Genomic DNA, 20,108 nt, shown 5'->3' with positions numbered 1-20,108 from the left:
GTGTACTCTATAGTATCAGGGAATAAACCAAGATAGCTGAGATGGTAAAATGGGCCCCTCAAGGATAAGTTGTGAAATTCTCAGACAAGACTTAAATAAATAGAGACGCAGACGCTGTCAAGACTGGAGACACTGTACTCTACTGTACAAATATTCTTTAGGAAGAATATTCCATCTAGTCTTTGGTCAAATATGAATTCATATTACACAAAAAAGTATGTAGGTTGTTTAAAAAAATTCACACATAGTTTTTTTCCAACTGTAAGGTCATATTACACTGTACGAATGTGTATTAGGGAAGAACTGCTACGAAATGATGACATCAGCTTAACAGACTGCTTTAAAATGTTTCCATTTTTTATTTCTGGTGAGCTTCATAAGACATTCTTGAGTCATTAAAGTCTTTTGCATCTTTCAGTATCCTAAAGTGCCCTCTTCTGGCCACAAAACGTCAATGCTACTACTTAAACGCAACAGGCTTTACAAATGGCTTATATTGGCTATAAATACTGTTTAAATAAATCCAGTATAGTGTGCAACGTTTATGAACAACGCACTGCAGTCTGGCCCAGGGAAAAGAACCATGCTTATACTGGACCACAGAACACGCAGGTTGAATATATAATCTTCTCATATGAGGTGCTGTGAAGCGCCTTTTGAGACGGTTACTGGCTTCAGCTTTTTACAATGATTGTTTACTCGCCAGACCCTCAGGGTCAAGATGTTTAGCTTTAACACTTATCAGCCACTGTTCATTTCATCAATGATAAGGAATGTTAAAATCACTTTTTTTTATTTTCTTTGGTCATTGCAACAGTCCTCTCGTAGTCATCAAAATGTGTTGCATAATATTTGGGTGCCAGGACTGAATCTGGACTTTTTTGTCCGCTCAGGGAGCAGCTTATTCCTCTGTGGCGCTTTACCTTGAAAGGGTAAAAACTCAGAGACTGGGTCACAGATAGGTCCCATGTGTGCCTAGAAAGGGCAGCTTTGTTCTGTTGGTGGACACAGTGCAGTCAGGCTTGAGTGAAGAGAGACAGAGAGGGGGAGAAAAAGAGAAAGAGAAAGAGAGAGAGAGAGAGAGAGAGAGAGAAGAAAATGGAGCTGTTTCTGGAGCTTGGAAATGCTTCCTCTTCCAGTAAGACGTCATTGCCTTGCTGTTAGAAGCAGTTCCACTTTGTGGCATCCATCCCTATAATAAAAAAACAGACAGCATAATAACTCAGTGCTCAGGAAAGGCTTTTTATAACAAAGGCATAAGCAGGACTTACAGTTGTGTGCAGAAGTTTGAGCACACCGAGTTAAATGATGAAGAAGATTTAAATGTGTATGTAAAGTAAAGGTTCTGTTAAAATGTTTTTCTTTTCTAGAATCATGCATACAAGCCAGGATCCTTTTCAGAACCTTTCATTTTAACACTATATCATGATATATCACCCACCTTTAGATTTAGGCTTAAATGCAGGTCAAAAACACTTAGATTAAAACTCAGCATACACAACATGCTTAACCCCTTAAAATCCCTGGCTTATTAGTTGCTAAGGCTTATTATTCATTAAATTAAATGCAAAGCAGCTGAGCTATTCTTAGGCTATAGAAGTGTGTAATAAAACTTTAGGCCTGCTGGTGGGTCCCTGGCCATTTAATCTTAATCTACAATTATAAAGAATTTCTGTTCCAAACACCTTATTGTATGGCTACTGTATGTTTTTTATGTAACATTACACATTACAATATTGTTACAATAATATTACAGTAGTCATACAGTATTATAATATTGTAATGATATTATTGTACAATATTGTACAATATGTCATTACTATAAATAAACTTTACAGTAATTATCTGCAACTCTGCTGCCAGTAAGTTCCTGTAAAGTTACAGAGCAACAGTTTACAGTGTAGCCTAAATCATACACTGATATATATTAAATACATGTGGCCTGCATCCCTTAAACTTCTTCCATCAGAGCTAAATTCAAGTGTTTGTCCTTCCTAGGTTTGATCCCTCAAAGCCAGTACTACTTTCACTAATCTACTGTAATATTTATCCTCTGGATTTGAGCAACAGCTCACATTAGAACACAAAATAACTTAAATTGGCCTTTCCCCACTCTATCAGGGCTGCTGTGAGAAAAGCGAATGGCACCACACCAAGCCTGCGCTTGTTTAACAACGTGATTTAAGGGTGTGATTAATGCGCTCTGTTTGGCTCTGTGCTGGAGGACAGAAAAACTGATTAGGCAAGTGCTTTATTAAAGCGCCAGAGTGTTGCTTTTGCCACAGCTTAAATGCAGCACTGGAGATGCCAGGGTGTGCATTTGGGAAAGGGATGCAGCTTAATGAAACGCCTTAGCTTTAAAATGACAGGGAAAAGAGGTAGAAGTATAATGGGTTTAAATACAGGACATGGCAAAAGCAGTGCTGAAGTCTAATCTACAAACATTAAGATCATTACATTTATCCTAATATGTTATTTTCAGTAACTGAATACTGTCCAGTTTTGATCTAAATATAAATAGCTGCCTCTTCTACCATCTAAAAACACCAGAACAGGTTATATATACAGTGTAAAAGTCAGAAACCACCCATTCTTTTCGAGTCAAGTATATGATATTAAGTAGAAAATCACATTTTCTATCAGTATTTAATTTTTCCATGCTTTACTTGTGTGCACCTACTGCCAATTTAATTCTTCAATTCTTCCAATCTTAAAACCAACCAGTTACTGCCTCCCAACAAAAGCTCCTCCCAAAGGAGTCAATGACGTTATTTTCTCCTTTAGTGCAGCTAAAGGAGATGTTTCTAACATTATATAACATAATCCATTTGCATAATGAAGGGGAATGTCAAAAGAAAGTAAGGGGAAAAACAGGAGTTTTCAGTGTTCGAAAAAAGATTAAAAGACACAGAGAAAACAGGACCCTAGCAACTGTGCAAGACCTGGTAGACCACAAAAAACTATCCCCATCAGATAAACAGCTTTTACAGTTTTTGCTGATGTTCTCAGAACTGTTTAAGATTACTCAGTTTGTGAGAAGCAGAAAAGAAGCAACTAACTTCTAAGACTGAGCTTGGAGGTCAGGATAGATATCATAGAAATTATAGATAGATTTCTTTGAAAAACTGAAAGTCTCACAAAAAGAATAGACACTGTGATAAAGGTATGGCCATACTATACTATAATTACTGAAAAAAATAGATATTGCATTTAGATATCAAGGCTTTTGTGTGATTTTCTGTTAAACATATGTTTCTGCTTGTTTCCTGATACTTGTACCCGAAGTTACAATAAAATTAACATCCAGAATGGTGATTAAGTCTAAATAATTCTAAACAGATCATTATATTTAGTAACTTCTATGTATGTATGTATATATATATATATATATATATATATATATATATATATATATATATGTATGTATGTATGTGTGTGTGTATAAAGTAGTTACTAAATGTAATGATCTGTTTAGAATTATTTAGACTTAATCACCATATATATACTCGCCAGACCATATATATATATATATATATATATATATTGCTGTTGTCGGAACAAATCTTTGTATCTCCAAAATCGTAACTTCAATGAGAAGGAAAAAACCTACTTTACTTTCAATGTAAGTCAATGGAACCAGAATTTTTTCAAGGTCATTTTGCATCATTTCTTTTAGTCCATTTATCATGTAATTTACACACAATGTAAAGAACAACAGGGGTTTTCACATTATGTCAAAAACTGAAAAATGGATATACAAGGTTTGGTTTTGTCCCAACAACTGTGATGTATACATATATATATATGTGTGTGTGTGTGTGTGTGTGTGTGTGTGTGTGTGTGTGTGTGTGTGTGTGTGTATATATATATATATATATATATATATATATATATATATATATATATATATATATAGAGAGAGAGAGAGAGAGAGAGAGAGAGAGAGAGAGGGGTAGGAAGTCTTATAGGTACACTTCAGTATAGTCTGTGTTTCTGAGCTGCTGGTGGAAACTATAGAAAAAGTATAAACATTAGTCCTTCCTCTAAGACTGTAACCATAGTAACCTGTCATGCCAGACACATGTGGCCCTTAAAACCCCTTGGACACCTGAAGAGGCTGTCATAATTGATTTAAAAGACTATTCTTAAGTCTGTGGCTCTTGGAGACGAGAAATCGAACAGAGCCATGCTTTTCTGCAGGAAGGAGTGTACCTGCAGTGGTATAGCATGTATCAGACTTGGAAGAGTGAAACTGATGATGTAGGATTAGATTAGGTCTTTCATCATCTCATAAAAATAATTATATAGACAGAAGATCAGCACTCCGTGGACAGTTGGCGCATTCAGACCTCTGTAGCAACAATCTGTATTTTCAGACCAAGGCACTGCATCCAAATCAGCCCTCATATTCTGGGAGGAAGGAGCAGGCTTTCAGTACAAATCAGTCATTTTCAAATGTACCAGAAGGAGTAGCACTCAAACAGCTGATAACAGTCATAAAAGCAAGTAGTAAACTACAATTCAAGCAGAGTTGGGCAGAATACTGTGAAAATGTAGTGATGGCTGAATGGTGAACACACCGTCGAAACATTGTGTCAGCTAAGCCTTCATGCAGGTCTTTTGCTGCTGTATGGGGGTTTTGCTTTGCATTCTGGTCAGCTTATGAGCTGTTCTATCTGAGAGTTTTCTTGCTCTTGCAGGCCTTACCTTGACTTTCAACAGTTCCCCTTAACTGGGATTTGCTAATGACATTTCAGACAAAAATTGTGGAAATTGTGAGCTGGGAGCATTTTGATTTCATTTCAAAGTCCTCCTGTTTTGTAGTCATACGTTAGCTTAATTTTAAGATCCTCAGCCAGCTGCTTAGAGCATGTTAGCACAAGGTTTAAGGAGCCTTAGAGTTTATTATGCTCCAGAGTTGTAATCATGTGGTTTAATGACAATTTCTTTCCTGTCTAAAAAGTCCTAATGAGTAATTTAAGGTCTATCGAGTTCTAAGAGTTAACATTTGCAGAACAATGTTATTTTTTAAAAACTATGGTAGAGGGTGTGTTTACTTCTTTTCATTGTAAATTAAATAAATCAAGGATATTGTCTAACTTTTGCACAGTACTGTAATTCTTCTATTAATATGTACCATTAAAAATTCACTTATCATTTGAACAAAGTTCCAAAATTCATCAGTTCACTGCTGCTTTCACAATCCCACAAGCAGAACTGCCACTTGTGTCATGAGCTCAGCAAAGGTGGACGCTTTTTGTAACATCATACTTCAGGATGCATGCATGAGTCCAGTATAACACGGACACTAAGCTTATCACTCGCAAAAATGTCCATTATTGAGGAGACTGTTGAGGGATCCATTATCCCTCAAAAGAGTTTAGTAACACTGAGACAGAGCTGGCTCATCACATTGATTTATCAGTCTACTCAGGCTTTAGTGAGAACTTTAGTGAGAACAGTGTAAAGATGTTTGTTCGTCATTAAAATTTGTCTAATGAGTGTGTCTACAAGCAGTGTGTTGTTTTTTTTAATAAATGGATAAAATTGTTTAAAAAAACATGCAATAATGTTACAAGCGGTAAGTTACAAGCGGGTGATGTGCCAATTTTTTAACTTTGTAAATAGAATGTGATAACCACAGAGGTCTGATAAGGTGGGACTTAATGCTGTAATTTATGCAACCAATCAGATTCCTTTCTTTCACTCCCAGATGTCAGGGACCCAGATGTTAACTACAGATGTGGAACTCCTGGGGACTAGAATACAGGCTATCCCCATGTTGAAATCTCTGAGCATCTCCACACGCCTTGTGTCATGTCTCGTATTACTGTCTGGCCACCGCTTTCTTGTCTGACGCAGGAGTAAAAAAAAATTCTGAGCAGCATAAAGGAGCGTGGCCAGGCCAGGGCTCTCTAAAAGATGAGCTTTTATCATTCACATGGCGTGCTAAACTAAAAAGCCCTTTCTTTACAAGCTCTTTTCACGGGTCTGATATGAAAGGTAGATGAAAGTCAATAGGGCCATATTTCCCTAGACTAGATTTTAATGAGTGGTGCTAGTCCTGTTTGACTTGGAAATTAGAAATCTTAATTTTGTTATTTGTGTAATTCAGCAGGCAACGAGTGTCAAAAGTAAGCTAATTAGATGACTAGCTAAAGGATATGCTCTGCCAAAAAGGACTGCTGTTTGTCTCAAGTGAAACATCTCTCCCAGTACAACAATTTGCACATTCTGTTAACACCAGATTGCAGAGAACTCGGAATGTTAACTCAATAAAGCACAATCAGGTCAGGCTAGCAGAGCACCATATGCCCAGACAGTTGTAACCGTCTAGACTTTATGGTCTGTGTAGGCCAGCTCAGTCTCACATGCACTGACTGCACTGCCATCAGACTGTGGGAAGATAGATTACACTTTAATGAATACCACCAGCAAATAATTAAACCCACACAGTGGCCACCACTGTGGAGGAAGTTAATGGTGGGCCCCAAAGACTTGGAGCCAGCTTTTTGGGGTTGTTGTGGACCTCTGGCCAACAGAAGTTCTTTGCAAACAAGTCGCTTACTTAAACATGCAGTGTGCTTTGAGGATGGAGGACATGTTTGAGACACTCCCTCGGATAGCTTATGGTCACTGCTGACCACTTCCTGTGTTGGGTGTTGGGCCATGCCATGTCCCCTCCCAGCTGTGGGCGGCCATCGTTTTACACGGCGTCTGAAAGTGCCTGTGTTTATGGAACCATCGCAAATATTGTACAAGCTTGCCTCATTCGGTCCGTCACCAAGCCAAGTGGCGTCTAATCAAAACCAGACAGCAGGTCTGGCTCAAACATGGGGAGAAAAAAAAGAGGCCGTTGTAGCACATACCCTCCACTAGAGGACGATGAGCAGCTCTTGCCAAACCTCAACCACTGTTTTCAAAACATGGCAGAAAAAAAAATAGCCTAGCTCTTCCTGTACACACAGATTGTTTCTGCAGTTTGAAGACTAAAACCAGAGTGATGAAGGCTAAGAAAAAGATTTGGCTTATTTTCCCCTCCATTGCAGTGCTAAAGCCCACCAAAAGCATCTAAGTGATTGCACCATTAAGCCATTAAGTGATCTTAAACAAAAGCAATGTTCACATGTTCATCATTCAGGCACTTAAGAGATTAGATAAGCTAACATCGCTTAAAGGGGACTTTCACTCCGTTTTGAACATTTCGCTATAATTAAATGGTTAAGGCATAAAAAAGCCATTCAGAGTGGTTCTATGTAAAGTGTTTTGTTCTAGAGAAGTTTAGAGTCTTGGAAACAGAGCAGGTCATAGTGGTGGTGATAGGAACCAGACATCTGAAGAGTTAAAGCTACATCACAGAATGTTATTATGTTACAAATATGCTGCTTTATAGTCTTGAGGTAAGCTTTCAGCCTAGAACCAGTCTAATAAAAATGAAATTCTGATTTCCTAGTATTTAATCATCATTTAATCATTGCATACAAAGTATTTTCACTGTCACAGTACTGTACATTTTAAAGATCACCATTCATTTTTGGGGAAAAAAGGGTTAAAAGCATGTAAATAAACTACATACTGTATATATTGCATTTTAACAGCTGTTGTTCACTATAGAATTAGAATGTAAATTTGAAAAAACAACTGATCACTGATCATATTTTGCAAGCATTTGCAATGGTTCTAACTAATGAAACTGAATTAGATCAAAATGCAGCATTTCTAAGAAATTAAATGACTGTAATTTTACAGATTTTTACCATAATTGAGAAAACATGTTTTACTGCTAATTTATGGGGATTGCCTGGCACCCCTGCCATACATTTTACTACATTTTTACAGATTTTTTTTACAGTATATGTAGGATTATTAGCCAATTTAAATTGCATGAAATTAGTACATTTGTTTGGTAGACACCACAACCACCTCTTCCTATCACCACCAATGTAAAGAAAAGCTTACATCAATTTATTTCTGCTGAAATTTTTAAAAATCTGAATTCCCCTTTAAGTTAAAGCAGAATATTGGCTGGAACCTCTTCACACCCACTTACAACAGCAAATGTACTCTTGAAAAAGACACTATTCATGTCTGCATTCTGCACTGGCTAAATAATGCATTATTTTTAGAATGTTTATAAGAACCTTCCTGATTGCACCCTGAATCGCATACTCATGAACAGTGTTACAAAGTAACGTCCTCCAGGCCTCTCAACGAGCCAATCTCATCCACACTCTCATGAAGTGATTAGTTCTGAAACTCTGTATTACCCCGGAGTCGGAGGCATTGACTCCCCGCGCAGAAAACAACAACACAAACAGTAACCCGAGAATCTATGTGCCGAGCAGCATTAGCAGGACAAACAGATGGAAGAGATCACTCATGACTCAAGTTAGAGCTACATTATCGGCGGCGGGGGGGGGGGTGTCGTCTGCTTTTGCCCAAGTGGCAGATGTTCAATTTTTTAGAAAATGATTCAGCCACCTCCTTGGCCTTTTGCTTCCCGGAATGAATGACTAAGAGTCTAGATGAGGATGGTTTTAGCTGTTTCACAAGAGGCCTTTCAAAACCTGTACTAATAAATCGGATAGCTTATTTCATATGTTTAGAGGTACATATGCAGAAACACGTATGCCTGCATAAGCCTTTATACATTCAAGTACTGTTTTAGCACAAACAAACAAAAACACTTAAATATGCATTCATGATGAACAATCCTCTTTTGAGTACACTCATTGTCCACTCACCCTGAGTTACCTAACCATGTAGAAGCTTGGAATGGGGGGGGTCCTATTTAGGTTGTTTACATGTATGTGTGGGTGTGTGTTGTCCTCATGACTGCAGACAGCTCTGAGGCAGCGAGACTCCCCTCTTACCCCCTTTACACCATGGTGGAAGTTAACTGCTTATGTTTTCCAGAGTAAGGGGGTATCTTCAGGGCATTTGAAGCATGGCTTGAATCTTGAGGGGGTATTTTGGCATGTCCATTCTGGGGATATGGTGGGGGTTTTTGGGTCTTAGGCAAGCCAAAGGTTGTCAGAGGAAAACAGGGTTCGGGATTTTTTGAGATGGCCATATGATCCACTCTGCTTCTTTGATGCTGGAGATCTTTCACTTTGACTCTGGGAGGTCTGGCTCGCAGGCAGTCTCCATTGGCAGTGCTCTTAGTCCTCTGTGTTTCTGTTGCAGAAGCATGATTCATTTCCCTGCTGCCTGCAGACTCAACAGCAACAGGACTGTGGACAGGAGAGGACGGGTTTGTATAGTTCTTTGTGGTTGTGTGGCTGTTGTCACAAGAGGCAGCCACTGCAGCTATGCTGTGGTCTGACAGGGAATGGATAGTTCGCGATCTGATACCTGGCCGAGCACTGTCTCTTTGTGTTAATTCCATATCTCCATTTGAGTTATGGACAAGCGCCACAACTCCAAAACGGTTGCCTTGGTGCCTGGGATCCTGTGGCGGTCTATTGCATGGACCTTGCTCTTCCTGACCAAGGTCGATGTTTGAGGTCAGAATGTCAATTTGTTGGACCACCTATGCAGATAAATGCAGTTGTTAGGCTCATACAAAGCATGCTTAACCATTTACTGCATGACTTTTTCCTGAAAACAATTTTTCCAGAATATAAAATATAAGTCCTTTTTTTCATTTTGGGATTCTGAAGCCTTTTTAAATAGTTTTGTCTGATGTCTTCCTGTTGCCTATATATATATATATATATATATATATATATATATATATATATATATAGAGAGAGAGAGAGAGAGAGAGAGAGAGAGAGAGAGAGAGCGAGCGAGAGAGAGATAGAGAGAGAGAGAGAGAGAGAGAGAGAGCGAGAGAGAGAGAGAGAGAGAGCGAGATAGAGAGAGAGAGAGAGAGAGAGAGAGAGAGAGAGAGAGAGAGAGAGCGAGAGAGAGAGAATCGTTTTGTTGTTTTTCAGTTTGTGACAAGATTTAAAAATGCCTGCTGCCCTTTACATTGTGTATAAATTTCATGAAGAACGGACCAACAGAAATGGCCCAAAATGAGTTGGAAAAAAGTCCGGTTCCATTGAATTACATTAAATTAGTAGGCTTTTTTCGTCTCCTGTAAAGTTATATAATATATATATATATATATATATATATATATATATATATATATATATATATATTTATAGAGAGAGAGAGAGAGAGAGAGAGAGAGAGGTTGAAATGTCTTTTTCATAATTGAAACAAGCTCAGAATTTATGAGTTTTATGAGAAACAATAAAATACCATATGGCAACAACATGCAACACTGAAATTGAGCATTTTATCTGTATAATTATATTCATAAACCTTTATACATTTATAAAACAATTATATATATTTGGCTGTTATGCATTTTTTATGCTTTGATGACAAATATGGCTTTTTTTGCCGTGTCTTGGGTTACTCCCATTGTATGCACTAGACAAATCACAGTTATTTTGCCATATGCTGTTGCCATGTGGCAACAAACTGTATAGTACTCCCTCACTCTTTTTCAAATTTTTGTTTCAGTTTTTTTCAAGACAACTTTTTCCAAATGCATTTCTTAATTCATGAAATAAGGGAAAGGAGCATTACATACAAAATCTATATCTTTGAAGTGCATTTGTGACATAGAAGCAAATATAGCAGACCATAAAATCTCATTTATTAAATGTGTTTGATGTGGTATGATAAAAAAATAAGAATATTTAGTACTGTGGACATAAACAATCCATTTATCAGTCACTTGAGTTACATTTTTGCATGTGGTAGAGTTGACTTTTCTGTCCTAGAATCACCCAGTCATATGACCACTAATTGACTGCTCGCTTTTTGTCCAGCTACTGAGTGCCTGGGGAATGCTGGCTAAATTCTTCCTAACTGACCTCAACAACAAAAATCACTTATTAAATGATGGATTTCTATATGTATTTCCCCAGTAAATCATGGCCATTGTTTTAAAGGACTATAAATGTAGCCACTCTGTATACTGTTATCAGATCTCATTAGACATAAGTTGTACCCTACCATTTCAACCCACCACCTCACAGCAACTCTTCACTTAGATCTTTTTAAGCTGATTTGCAATTTCCTAGAATTACCCCTAGCCTCTTAGATGGCATATACAAAGCAGCTTTTAATGGAAGTCTTGATGTGTCTATTGAAAATTGCAGCTTGATTCTAAATAATTCATTTCCTTTTTCATCTCTTGTAGTCCATTATTACTAATGTGAATCTACATACAGTAGATTCAGCTATCTTTAGGTATTGATTTTGGTGATGCTTCCTTTCTAATGGATAGAATCCAGTCTGGGATCCTCTTGGAAGAGCAATATCTCATTCTCCTAGAGTGATAACTTCTCATATGCTGTGATATCATTTGTTTATGGGGATCAGAGCACTGCATGGATCCTATTCTATACAAAATAGCCAATGGTTTGCATTCCTGATAAAGAAACAATGCCCCATGAGACTAATTCAGACTAACTCAGGATGTCCAGCTTTGATGTCCCATATGAGGCAACAATGAGGGGCTTTGATCCCAAAAGCAGCTGTATTTCTTTTCTTGATGTTTATTTTGGGCTGAGGTCATGTTTGTCAGCATTCAGCAGTAGCTTACCTGTCAGACCGCATTCATTACCAAGATGTTTGCAGAGAGCATGTTTAAAAAACATCTACTTCACAGGCTGGCACTGGACACTGCTCCGATCATGGCCATATTTTACCTCTAAAAAAATCTGAATCACTGACAAACATAATGATGTTAATGCTGTCTTAACAGCACTAGTCCTTGTAAGATATACATTAAGGATGCAGAAAGTAAAAAGATGTGGTGCAAATAATGACCAAATGACCTACTCTGCTATACTTCATACCTGCATACTGTTGGAATAACAACCATGGAACAAGTGGAGAATACTGAGCAAACCATTGAAAAAGACTTTGTAGCAAGGCTATTGACTGATATCCATATGAAACCAAAATGACTATGGACAAGTTCAACATTACCCTTCTCACCTCTTTCATCTCCAATTGAACCTGTTTCAGCCCACCAAGCACATCTTCCAACTCTGTGACCACCTGTTTGATCTGTTCCCGCACTGTTCCTTGGTTTTTCCTCTGGTTATCCTGACTTCTACAGTCCTCTGTCCTTCCTGCTTGATCCTGCTTGGTTTCTCCTCTCTGGGCTTTGCTCACTGGTAGCCTGGGACCTGATGTCCTGGACCTCCAGAACTTGCTCTGTGGTACCTCTGTGGAAAAGAAGGCCAGGGATCCATTACAATGTGTTTTGGCAGGACTGCTTGGTCCACTAATATCTGCGCTGTTGCATCTGTTCCCATCATCATGACCCTCAAACCTGACATGTCTTTTTTCACAATGCCCATTGTATCCAGAGGTGTCAAGATTGTCCCAGTCAGGTCCCTGTGAATGTGCATCCCTGTGGTAGCTCTCACTTACACAATCCCAATAATGCTCCTCTGACACATACCGGGCTTCTCTGTAATATCGCTGACCTCTGACCTTAGCTGGTGGGAGCTGTGGAATGGGGCTGCCATTGAAGATGTGTGGTGGCATCTCAGGATGGTACCGTTGCCTTGTGCACCTGTAGTCCCTGTGTCTTTCCCAGACACATGCACAAGGGACCAGCCGGGGGTCTGGGGGCCAGTCCCATCTACAAGCCCTTACCTCCCTCCACAAGTAGCAAGGAGGGCTACAACTCTCAGGTACAGGGTAGTGGCTTGGTCCCAGGTAGATGTGCCTTCTCTGGGGTACACAATGGTCTGGGTACCCCATGCTATCCTCAGCCATTCCTACCTCTGAAAGAAAGGGAACAGGCAAATCCCCCCTCCACAAGACTGGGTTTACACTGTCCACTGGAGACAGGCATGGTCCATCCATGTGCTCCTGCCCATAGGGTAGTGCTGGTCCCCGGAGCAAGCAAAGGTGGCAGTAGTCCTGGGCTGGATGGAGGACAGGCCGTCCCGTTGCCGCCTTCTCTGACTGCATACCAGCAGGAGTCCAGAAGCCGCCCAGGCCAATGACTTACAAAACAACTGGTTTCCTCCCCTCTCTCTCTCCACCCAGGCCATTCACCAAGGCTGTTTTTCTCATCTGCGTAGTTTCTCTTTCTCTCACTACTCCCTTTTTTACTCTCTCTCTCATTCCCTCTCTCACATGCTGTTTCTCTCTATCTTTTCAGTTTGTTTCTCTCTTTTGCCCTTTCCACTTTTTTCTCTCTCTGAATCTTGCTCAAGCCTCACCTCCCCCTTCCTTCCTCCTGGTTCTTTTTCTAACCTTTCCTTGTTTTCCCTCCTTTCTCTCTTTCTCTCTCCCCCTTTCCTCAACTTCTCTTACTTCCCGTATGCAGCCAGCCCGTTGCCCTCTCTCCAGCGGTGGGCCTCTCTCTCTTCCCTTTCTCCCTCCCTCTTTCTCTCACCACCCCCTCCTTATTCTCTCACTCTTTTGCAGGCTTCAGACTTTCCTGTTCCTATCCCTCACTATGCTGCACTACTGTCTCTCATTCCCTTGTTTCCTCTCTCTCTCTTTCTCTCCCCCTCTCACACACACTCTCTCCCTCTATCCCGTTCTCTTTTTATCTACCCTTACTCCTTGCTTTTGCAGTCAAGTCACCCCCTCCCAAACTCTAGCCCATTTTCTTTTTCTCTTCCTTCGTCTCACAGTCTCTCTCTCTCTCTCTCTCTCTCTCTCTCTCTCTCTCGCTGTCTCAGAAAGTCAAGAGTTACGGCTCGTAAAGATGTTGCCTCTCCATGTGAGTCCCGATCGCTCCCTCAGATCTCTCATACTCCTGCTTTCTCTCTCTCTTAGTGCCTCTCTCTCTCTCTCTCCTTCTCTCTCTCAAGCCTGCCTGCCACTCGCCAATTAAACACAGCCAGGATTCCACACCGCCTGCAACGGGGAGGGGAGAGAAAGAAAGGGGGAAAGAGAGAGAGGGAAAGACAGATAGAGAAGGAGAGAGGCAGAGGAGGTGGGGTTTCAAGCACCGCCGAAGCAGACAGGATCTAACATGAGCGGGAGACAGAGAGATATGGAAGGAGGGAGACAAGGAGAGAGGAGGGAGGTAAAGGAGAGAGCGAGAGGGTGGGAGAGAGAAGAACAACCCTGGTGGAAGGGGGATTTTCAAAATAACTCTTCCCTCCTTTGAGTCTCTGCTCCATAAGTGTGTTTAATAGACTTCAAAGCGAGTACGGCTGAAAGTCTTTTATTGTGTTTCGCAGTGTTTGTCCCTGTGCTTATCTGATTCCAGCCATCTGAGACACTGACGCAAAGCCCCAACCCCACTGAAATCACACAGAAGACTGTTTGTCAGGGTTAAATTCTTATGGCAAAACAGTCCGTCGTTGCATGTTCCAAAGAAAACTTTTCGACAAATGTATTCATGCCTGGAGCTTCTGCTGGAATGAGGATACCTCCCTGGTGTATTTGTTTTGTGTTGTTCCCCCGCAAAAATGAATGCTGAAATTTTTTTGGTACATATTCTCCATGGGAAAGAAAAAGGTGTAGCTAATATCTGATGACAATTGTTTCTTTAAGATACCTGAGAAGCAGCAATACTTGTGCTGCAGATGGACAAGTGAACCTGCAAAGCTTACCTTGACAAATTCACATTTGCATTCATGGCAGTTGCTTCTATCCAGAACCTGCAATTAAACCATATTACAAGTGCAAATGCAGTGTTAGGAGTCACACTCAAGATCTGTTATAGGTGTAACATGGTGTGCTTGCCGTGCCCAAGATATCAAACCCCTGACGGGCTGTGCTGTTACCTACACCCTTAAACACAAGGGTTCTGCAAAGGTTTCTTAGTAAAGCTAGTAATGATATATAGAACCATGACAATTCAAGAACCTTTGAATGCTTGAATCATTCTTTGCCTGATTAAATGATTCTTTTCAATGATGTCTGAAAAATGTCTTGTGTAAGAGTCTTTAAAGAACTACTTAAAATGGTTTTATGTATATAGCACCAAAATAGGTCTGCTAATGTTACAAGCTATAGAACCATTTTATAGATACTGTATAGAACCTTTTTTGTTAAGAGTGGAGGTACCTACTCAAAGCACCATTTGAACACTTAAATTATTTTTTGCCTGGTAAAATGGTTCTTCTTTGTGAAGGAGAATGTCTATATGGTTCTTCAAAGAGCCTTTTACAAATGGTTCTGTATAGTATTATAAAGGGTTCTGTTATTGTTGCTGGTCAAAGGACCATTTTTAGTATTATATGTAGACCCCTTTTAGCTAAAAGCATACTTCCAAAAATGTTTCTCTACATGACGCCATAGAAGAACCACTTATAGTTTAATTAAACAGTGGTTCCTCAGATGGTCCACATTTTTGCTTTATCACTTTGTGTTGCAAGCAAGTCCAAAACCAATTTGAGACCCTGCTGAACCTTAAATGCAGTGGACTTTTGTAAACAAGTTGTGTAAATGTGAAAAGCTCCTAAAAGTTCAAAGAGCCTCAACATAATGTAAAGGTTCTAGGAAGAACCCCTAAATTGATATAGAACCTTTAAATCATACTGACAAATCTCTTTTTAAAAAGGGTCTATTTATGGAAGGAAGGTTCTTCTATGGCACTGCTCAGAGATTTTATGACAAATAGATCAACAGAAAGAGTCCTAAATGACTTAGAATAACATTGTGTTACATTAAATTAACAATGTACAGTTAACTTCAACTCCACTGTAAAGTTACCATTTTGGAGATAAAAGGTTTTATTCTAACACCAAGGAAAATGATGAATGTCATGTCATTACTGAAGCAGCAAAGCACTGTTTCTCCAAAATGAGATGAAAGTTTATTGAAAAAACATGTACACTTAATGTATATTTGTTTACCAAGATATTATTAGGATTGTTTCTATTGGCCCACTCATCATTAAATATTCACACAATGTACGACAGCTGGTGTTTTTAAACAGTGTAAAAGATGAAAAAAAACTGAGCTGTGAGGTTTGGTGAGAGCGACAATATCTGTCCAATAAAGGAGTTCTCCAGAAATGTGAGGATGATTCTTAAGAAATGCTCCAGTGGATGCAATCTCTTATGCTTTCAAGTCCATTTCAAATGTATTTCAGTTGTGCAAGTGTTTTTGTCACAAAGCAGCTTTACAGAATATCCGGGTCCAAGCCCCAGTAAGCAATCCAAGGGCAACAGTAGGAAGGAAAACCCCCTAAGAGCAAGAGCAAGAGACCTTGGACTCAGCCAAGACTCAAAAGGGGATCCCATCGTCCACTGATCGACATAGAGCAGTGAAACAATACCCCAACAAGAGCAATATAAATAGAGGATAGGATTTTACAATGAATATGCTAGACTGAATATAGAGCACAAGAAAAAAGAAACCAGAAAGGCTGTCAATAGACAGAAATATTTAGATCTACCAGTGACAACCAGTGACTACTGTTTGAGGCCTATCAGGGTAACTATGAGAAACAGATCTATAAAAAAATGAGTCACTGGATTTCACTGGTAACAGTGACTAGTATTCATAGATCTGTTTCAAGATATGTCTCAAAGGAGAGTATCACAGCAAAAAGTCCAGTTACATCCATGAACATCATCGACTACTATTAGAAGTCTATCATGATGATATGTTATTAATATGTCAAGACCTCAGCGTTTTGTGAGGCGTGAGGCAGGTGAAACAATGTCTATGATTAGTTTGAGACTGTGCAAGCACCAGTATCATTAGTACCAGTACCTCTCTCTCTCTCTCTCTCTCTCTCTCTCTCTCTCTCTCTATCTATCTATCTATCTATCTATCTATCTATCTATCTATCTATCTATCTATCTATCTATCTCTTCAACAGGCATGCAAAAGCAGATCAGATCTTTCAAAATATCTGGTGCAGGTTTGGAACATGGCACACATACCACACAGTCAAGGCCAGGACACAGCACTGCAATGAACTCTTCCCACATTCCGAAAAAACATCCACAATCAACGCACACCGAAATACACACACACCTGTGGGGTGGGCTGCAGTTGGGTGGTGGGGGTTGTTGGCAGCACCTGTCAAAAAATGACAGAAGAGAGTGGTGTGTGTGTGTATGCGTCTGTGTGCATGACTGAGTGTGTGAGAGTGTGGTGGTGGGGGCAGTGGAGGAGTAGGGGGTGGGAGGGTTTGGGTGTCTGCATTTTGTCTCCAAATCTAAAAGGTTTCCCCTACAGGCTTTTCTACAACTGCACAACTTAAGAGCGAAAAAAGTCTTCTGCATGACTGAGCCGCGCTCTGACACAAAATCCCATAATGTGCCTTTTTCTTTCACATGCTTCATCAGCAAGCTAAATTAAGAAGCATTCTCTGGTACGTTCTCAAAACGGATTAACGGATAATTGCAGCAAATTGAATTTATGTCATTCCCCAGAATTTTTGTGCATGCTCTGGCCTAAAACTACCATACTCAACACACCACCCAAAGCAGTGCTTTTAAATGCTAAATTCTGCTGCCCACTTAATATTCTAAATTAGCCCCTGGCACACTGGCTATTTCCACTGGCCATTACAACTGGAGTAGTGGTCACATTTTTACACAATTAGGTTCCTATGGATACCACTTGTTCGGAGACGACGACAGGCAATTAGTGATGCTGTGCACATCAGATTCATTCAGGTATTTCAGTTTTCCAACGGCGTGGAGGCAGACGGAGGTTGAGAGGGCATTGAGGAGGCTCGTCCTTCGTGATCGAAAATAGCTCAGAAGCTCGAGCACTGCATCATACTTGGTGTGGGGAGGTTTAGCCAAGGACTTACAAGAAAGGTTCATTTTTTTCTTGTTTTTTTTCAGAAGCAGAACCCACACAGGCAACCCCTCTGACAATATAAAATAAACAGGATTCAGTACAGCGCAAGATGGAGATGGACTGTGAGCTGCCAATGAAGTACAGGATCACATGCAAGGTGCTCAGGTGCAACACTGAGTCATGTCCTCTATCTCAAAGGCTGATTGAATGAAAGGCTGATAGATAAGTCCTACATAGTTTGTTGATTTTGTAAGTGAAAATAAGTTAATATACAGCCCATGTTTCAAACGGAAGGCTGGCGGGCCAAGTCAGACCCGCAGCACGATCCAGTCTTTCATTTTCTATTAATTTTAGCCCATTTCACAGTGTGCTGCACTACAATCTCCAACATGCACTGCAACATGAAGTGCACTCCAACCCCCCTCCCCCCAGCAGCAATCTATGGGACAGCGGTTACACCTCAATACTAGCAAACAGGTCACATCAACAGACACATTAGCTGTGTTTCAGCAATCAGCCCAACCGATATAAACACTTAGATAGCCATAAAGCCACCTAGTTTGCTAAATGTGAGACATGGACAGCGAACACTGGGGATTTCAAAATGGGTGGGAGTTCAGATACCTTTTTACTTCCAATATCTGTCTCATTTGAAAAGATGGTCTGGCCGTAATGAAGGAATACCACATTTAGTACCATTATGAAACAAAACACCAGAGAGCTGTATAGACAGCAGCGTCAACATAAAAGTGGCTGAGATGAAGAAAAGCGTACTTTGGCCGCCGGATTTGCTGAGATTTTTTAATATGGCCCTATCAATGGTTGAGTTTGACACTCCTGCTCTACAGAGAATGTGGCATATTGGGAAAAAAATACAAATAAAAACATGTGCAAATGTTATGGCACATTGTGTTTTATGTTTTATTGTTTTAAATGTGTTAAAATCAGCAAATAGTGCAGAATTTGGTCTTGGAATGGAAGCTCTTATAAAAGTAAAGGGTGGGCACATCATATACTGTAAAATTTGATGTTTTGTTTTTTGCTGCTTGGGGTGAATCAAAAAATCATGACTGTTCTGTCTGTGTCTAATGTGCAACTGTATAAACTAGATGATGACGAAGATGAAGATGACGACAACAGCTGTGCTAATGTCTGAGCTGCAGTGATGTGCTAGGCTGTCCTGTCTGTAAGTGCTCTGAGTAGGCTGTTGCCATGGTCGACAGTGAAGGTGAATAAAGAGAGAAAAAAGGGAGAGAAAAAATATCTGTTCTTTTCCTTTTTTGGTGCAGAACTCTAAAACTTTATGGAGAACAGAGAAGAGCGAGAGACTGTGTCTGAGGACATAAGGTCTTTGTTAAATGTGTTTTTAAAGAGCAGCTTATAAGAGAGCTCAGTTGTACTAAAAGGAACGTTTTAAAGGGCCCATATCATGGGAAACTATATTTCCCTCACCAAAGGTAGACACAGTAGACACCTGCTAATCCAGTGTTTCTTCTGAAACCATTGTGTACTGATTGGGAGTTTGCCCCCCACCCCACCCCACCCATTGCTACCCATCTACCCTTCTGGTAAGCTTTACACAAGATGTTGGAACATTGTGCACAACACCTGTCAATTAGAGTTCACTAATTTGAAGGGATGGCTGGAAACTTTTGTGTGTGTGTGTATATATATATATATACATAACCCCAATTCCAGTGAAGTTGGGATGTTGTTTAAAGCGTGATTAAAAACAGAATACGATGATTTGCAAATCCTTTTCAACCTATATTCAATTGAATACACTACAAAGACAAGATATTTAATGTTCAAACAGATAAACTTTATTGTTTTTTGCAAATATTCACTCATTTTGAATTTGATGCGTGTAACACATTCCAAAGAAGTTGGGACAGGGGCATGTTTACCACTGTGTTGCATCACCTTTCCTTTTAACAACACTCAATAAGCATTTGGGAACTGAGGGCACTATTTGTTGAAGCTTTGTAGGTGGAATTCTTTCCCATTCTTGCTTGATGTACAACTTCAGTTGCTCAACAGTCCGGGGTCTCCGTTGTCGTATTTTGCGCTTCATAATGCGCCACACATTTTCAATGTGAGACAGGTCTGGACTGCAGGCAGGCCAGTCTAGTACCCGCACTCTTTTACTACGACGCCACGCTGTTGTAACACTGCAGAATGTGGCTTGGCATCGTCTTGCTGAAATAAGCAGGATGTCCCTGAAAAAGACGTTGCTTGAATGGCAGCATATGTTGCTCCAAAACCTGTATGTACCTTTCAGCATTAATGGTGTCTTCACAGATGTGCAAGTTACCCCTGCCATGGGCACAAACACACCCCCATACCAT

General features: G+C 39.9%; 1 protein-coding gene across 1 annotated transcript; it reads right to left on the bottom strand.

Moving 5' to 3' along the window:
* Window positions 1-336: 336 nt before the first annotated feature.
* Window positions 337-14,032, bottom strand: si:ch211-178n15.1. Its single transcript, XM_017697154.2, has 3 exons — window positions 12,010-14,032; window positions 8,745-9,532; window positions 337-1,192 (listed from the first exon to the last, which is right to left on the bottom strand). The coding sequence occupies exons 1-2, from the start codon at window positions 12,997-12,999 to the stop codon at window positions 8,879-8,881; spliced, it is 1,644 nt and encodes a 547-aa protein (XP_017552643.1). The 5' UTR covers window positions 13,000-14,032; the 3' UTR covers window positions 337-1,192; window positions 8,745-8,878.
* Between the last annotated feature and the right edge of the window lie 6,076 nt (window positions 14,033-20,108).

This window comes from Pygocentrus nattereri, chromosome 19, assembly GCF_015220715.1.
Source record: "Pygocentrus nattereri isolate fPygNat1 chromosome 19, fPygNat1.pri, whole genome shotgun sequence".
NCBI lineage: Eukaryota > Metazoa > Chordata > Actinopteri > Characiformes > Serrasalmidae > Pygocentrus > Pygocentrus nattereri.
The sequence above is the reverse complement of the archived record's forward strand: the minus strand, read 5'-3'. Positions and strand labels throughout refer to the sequence as shown.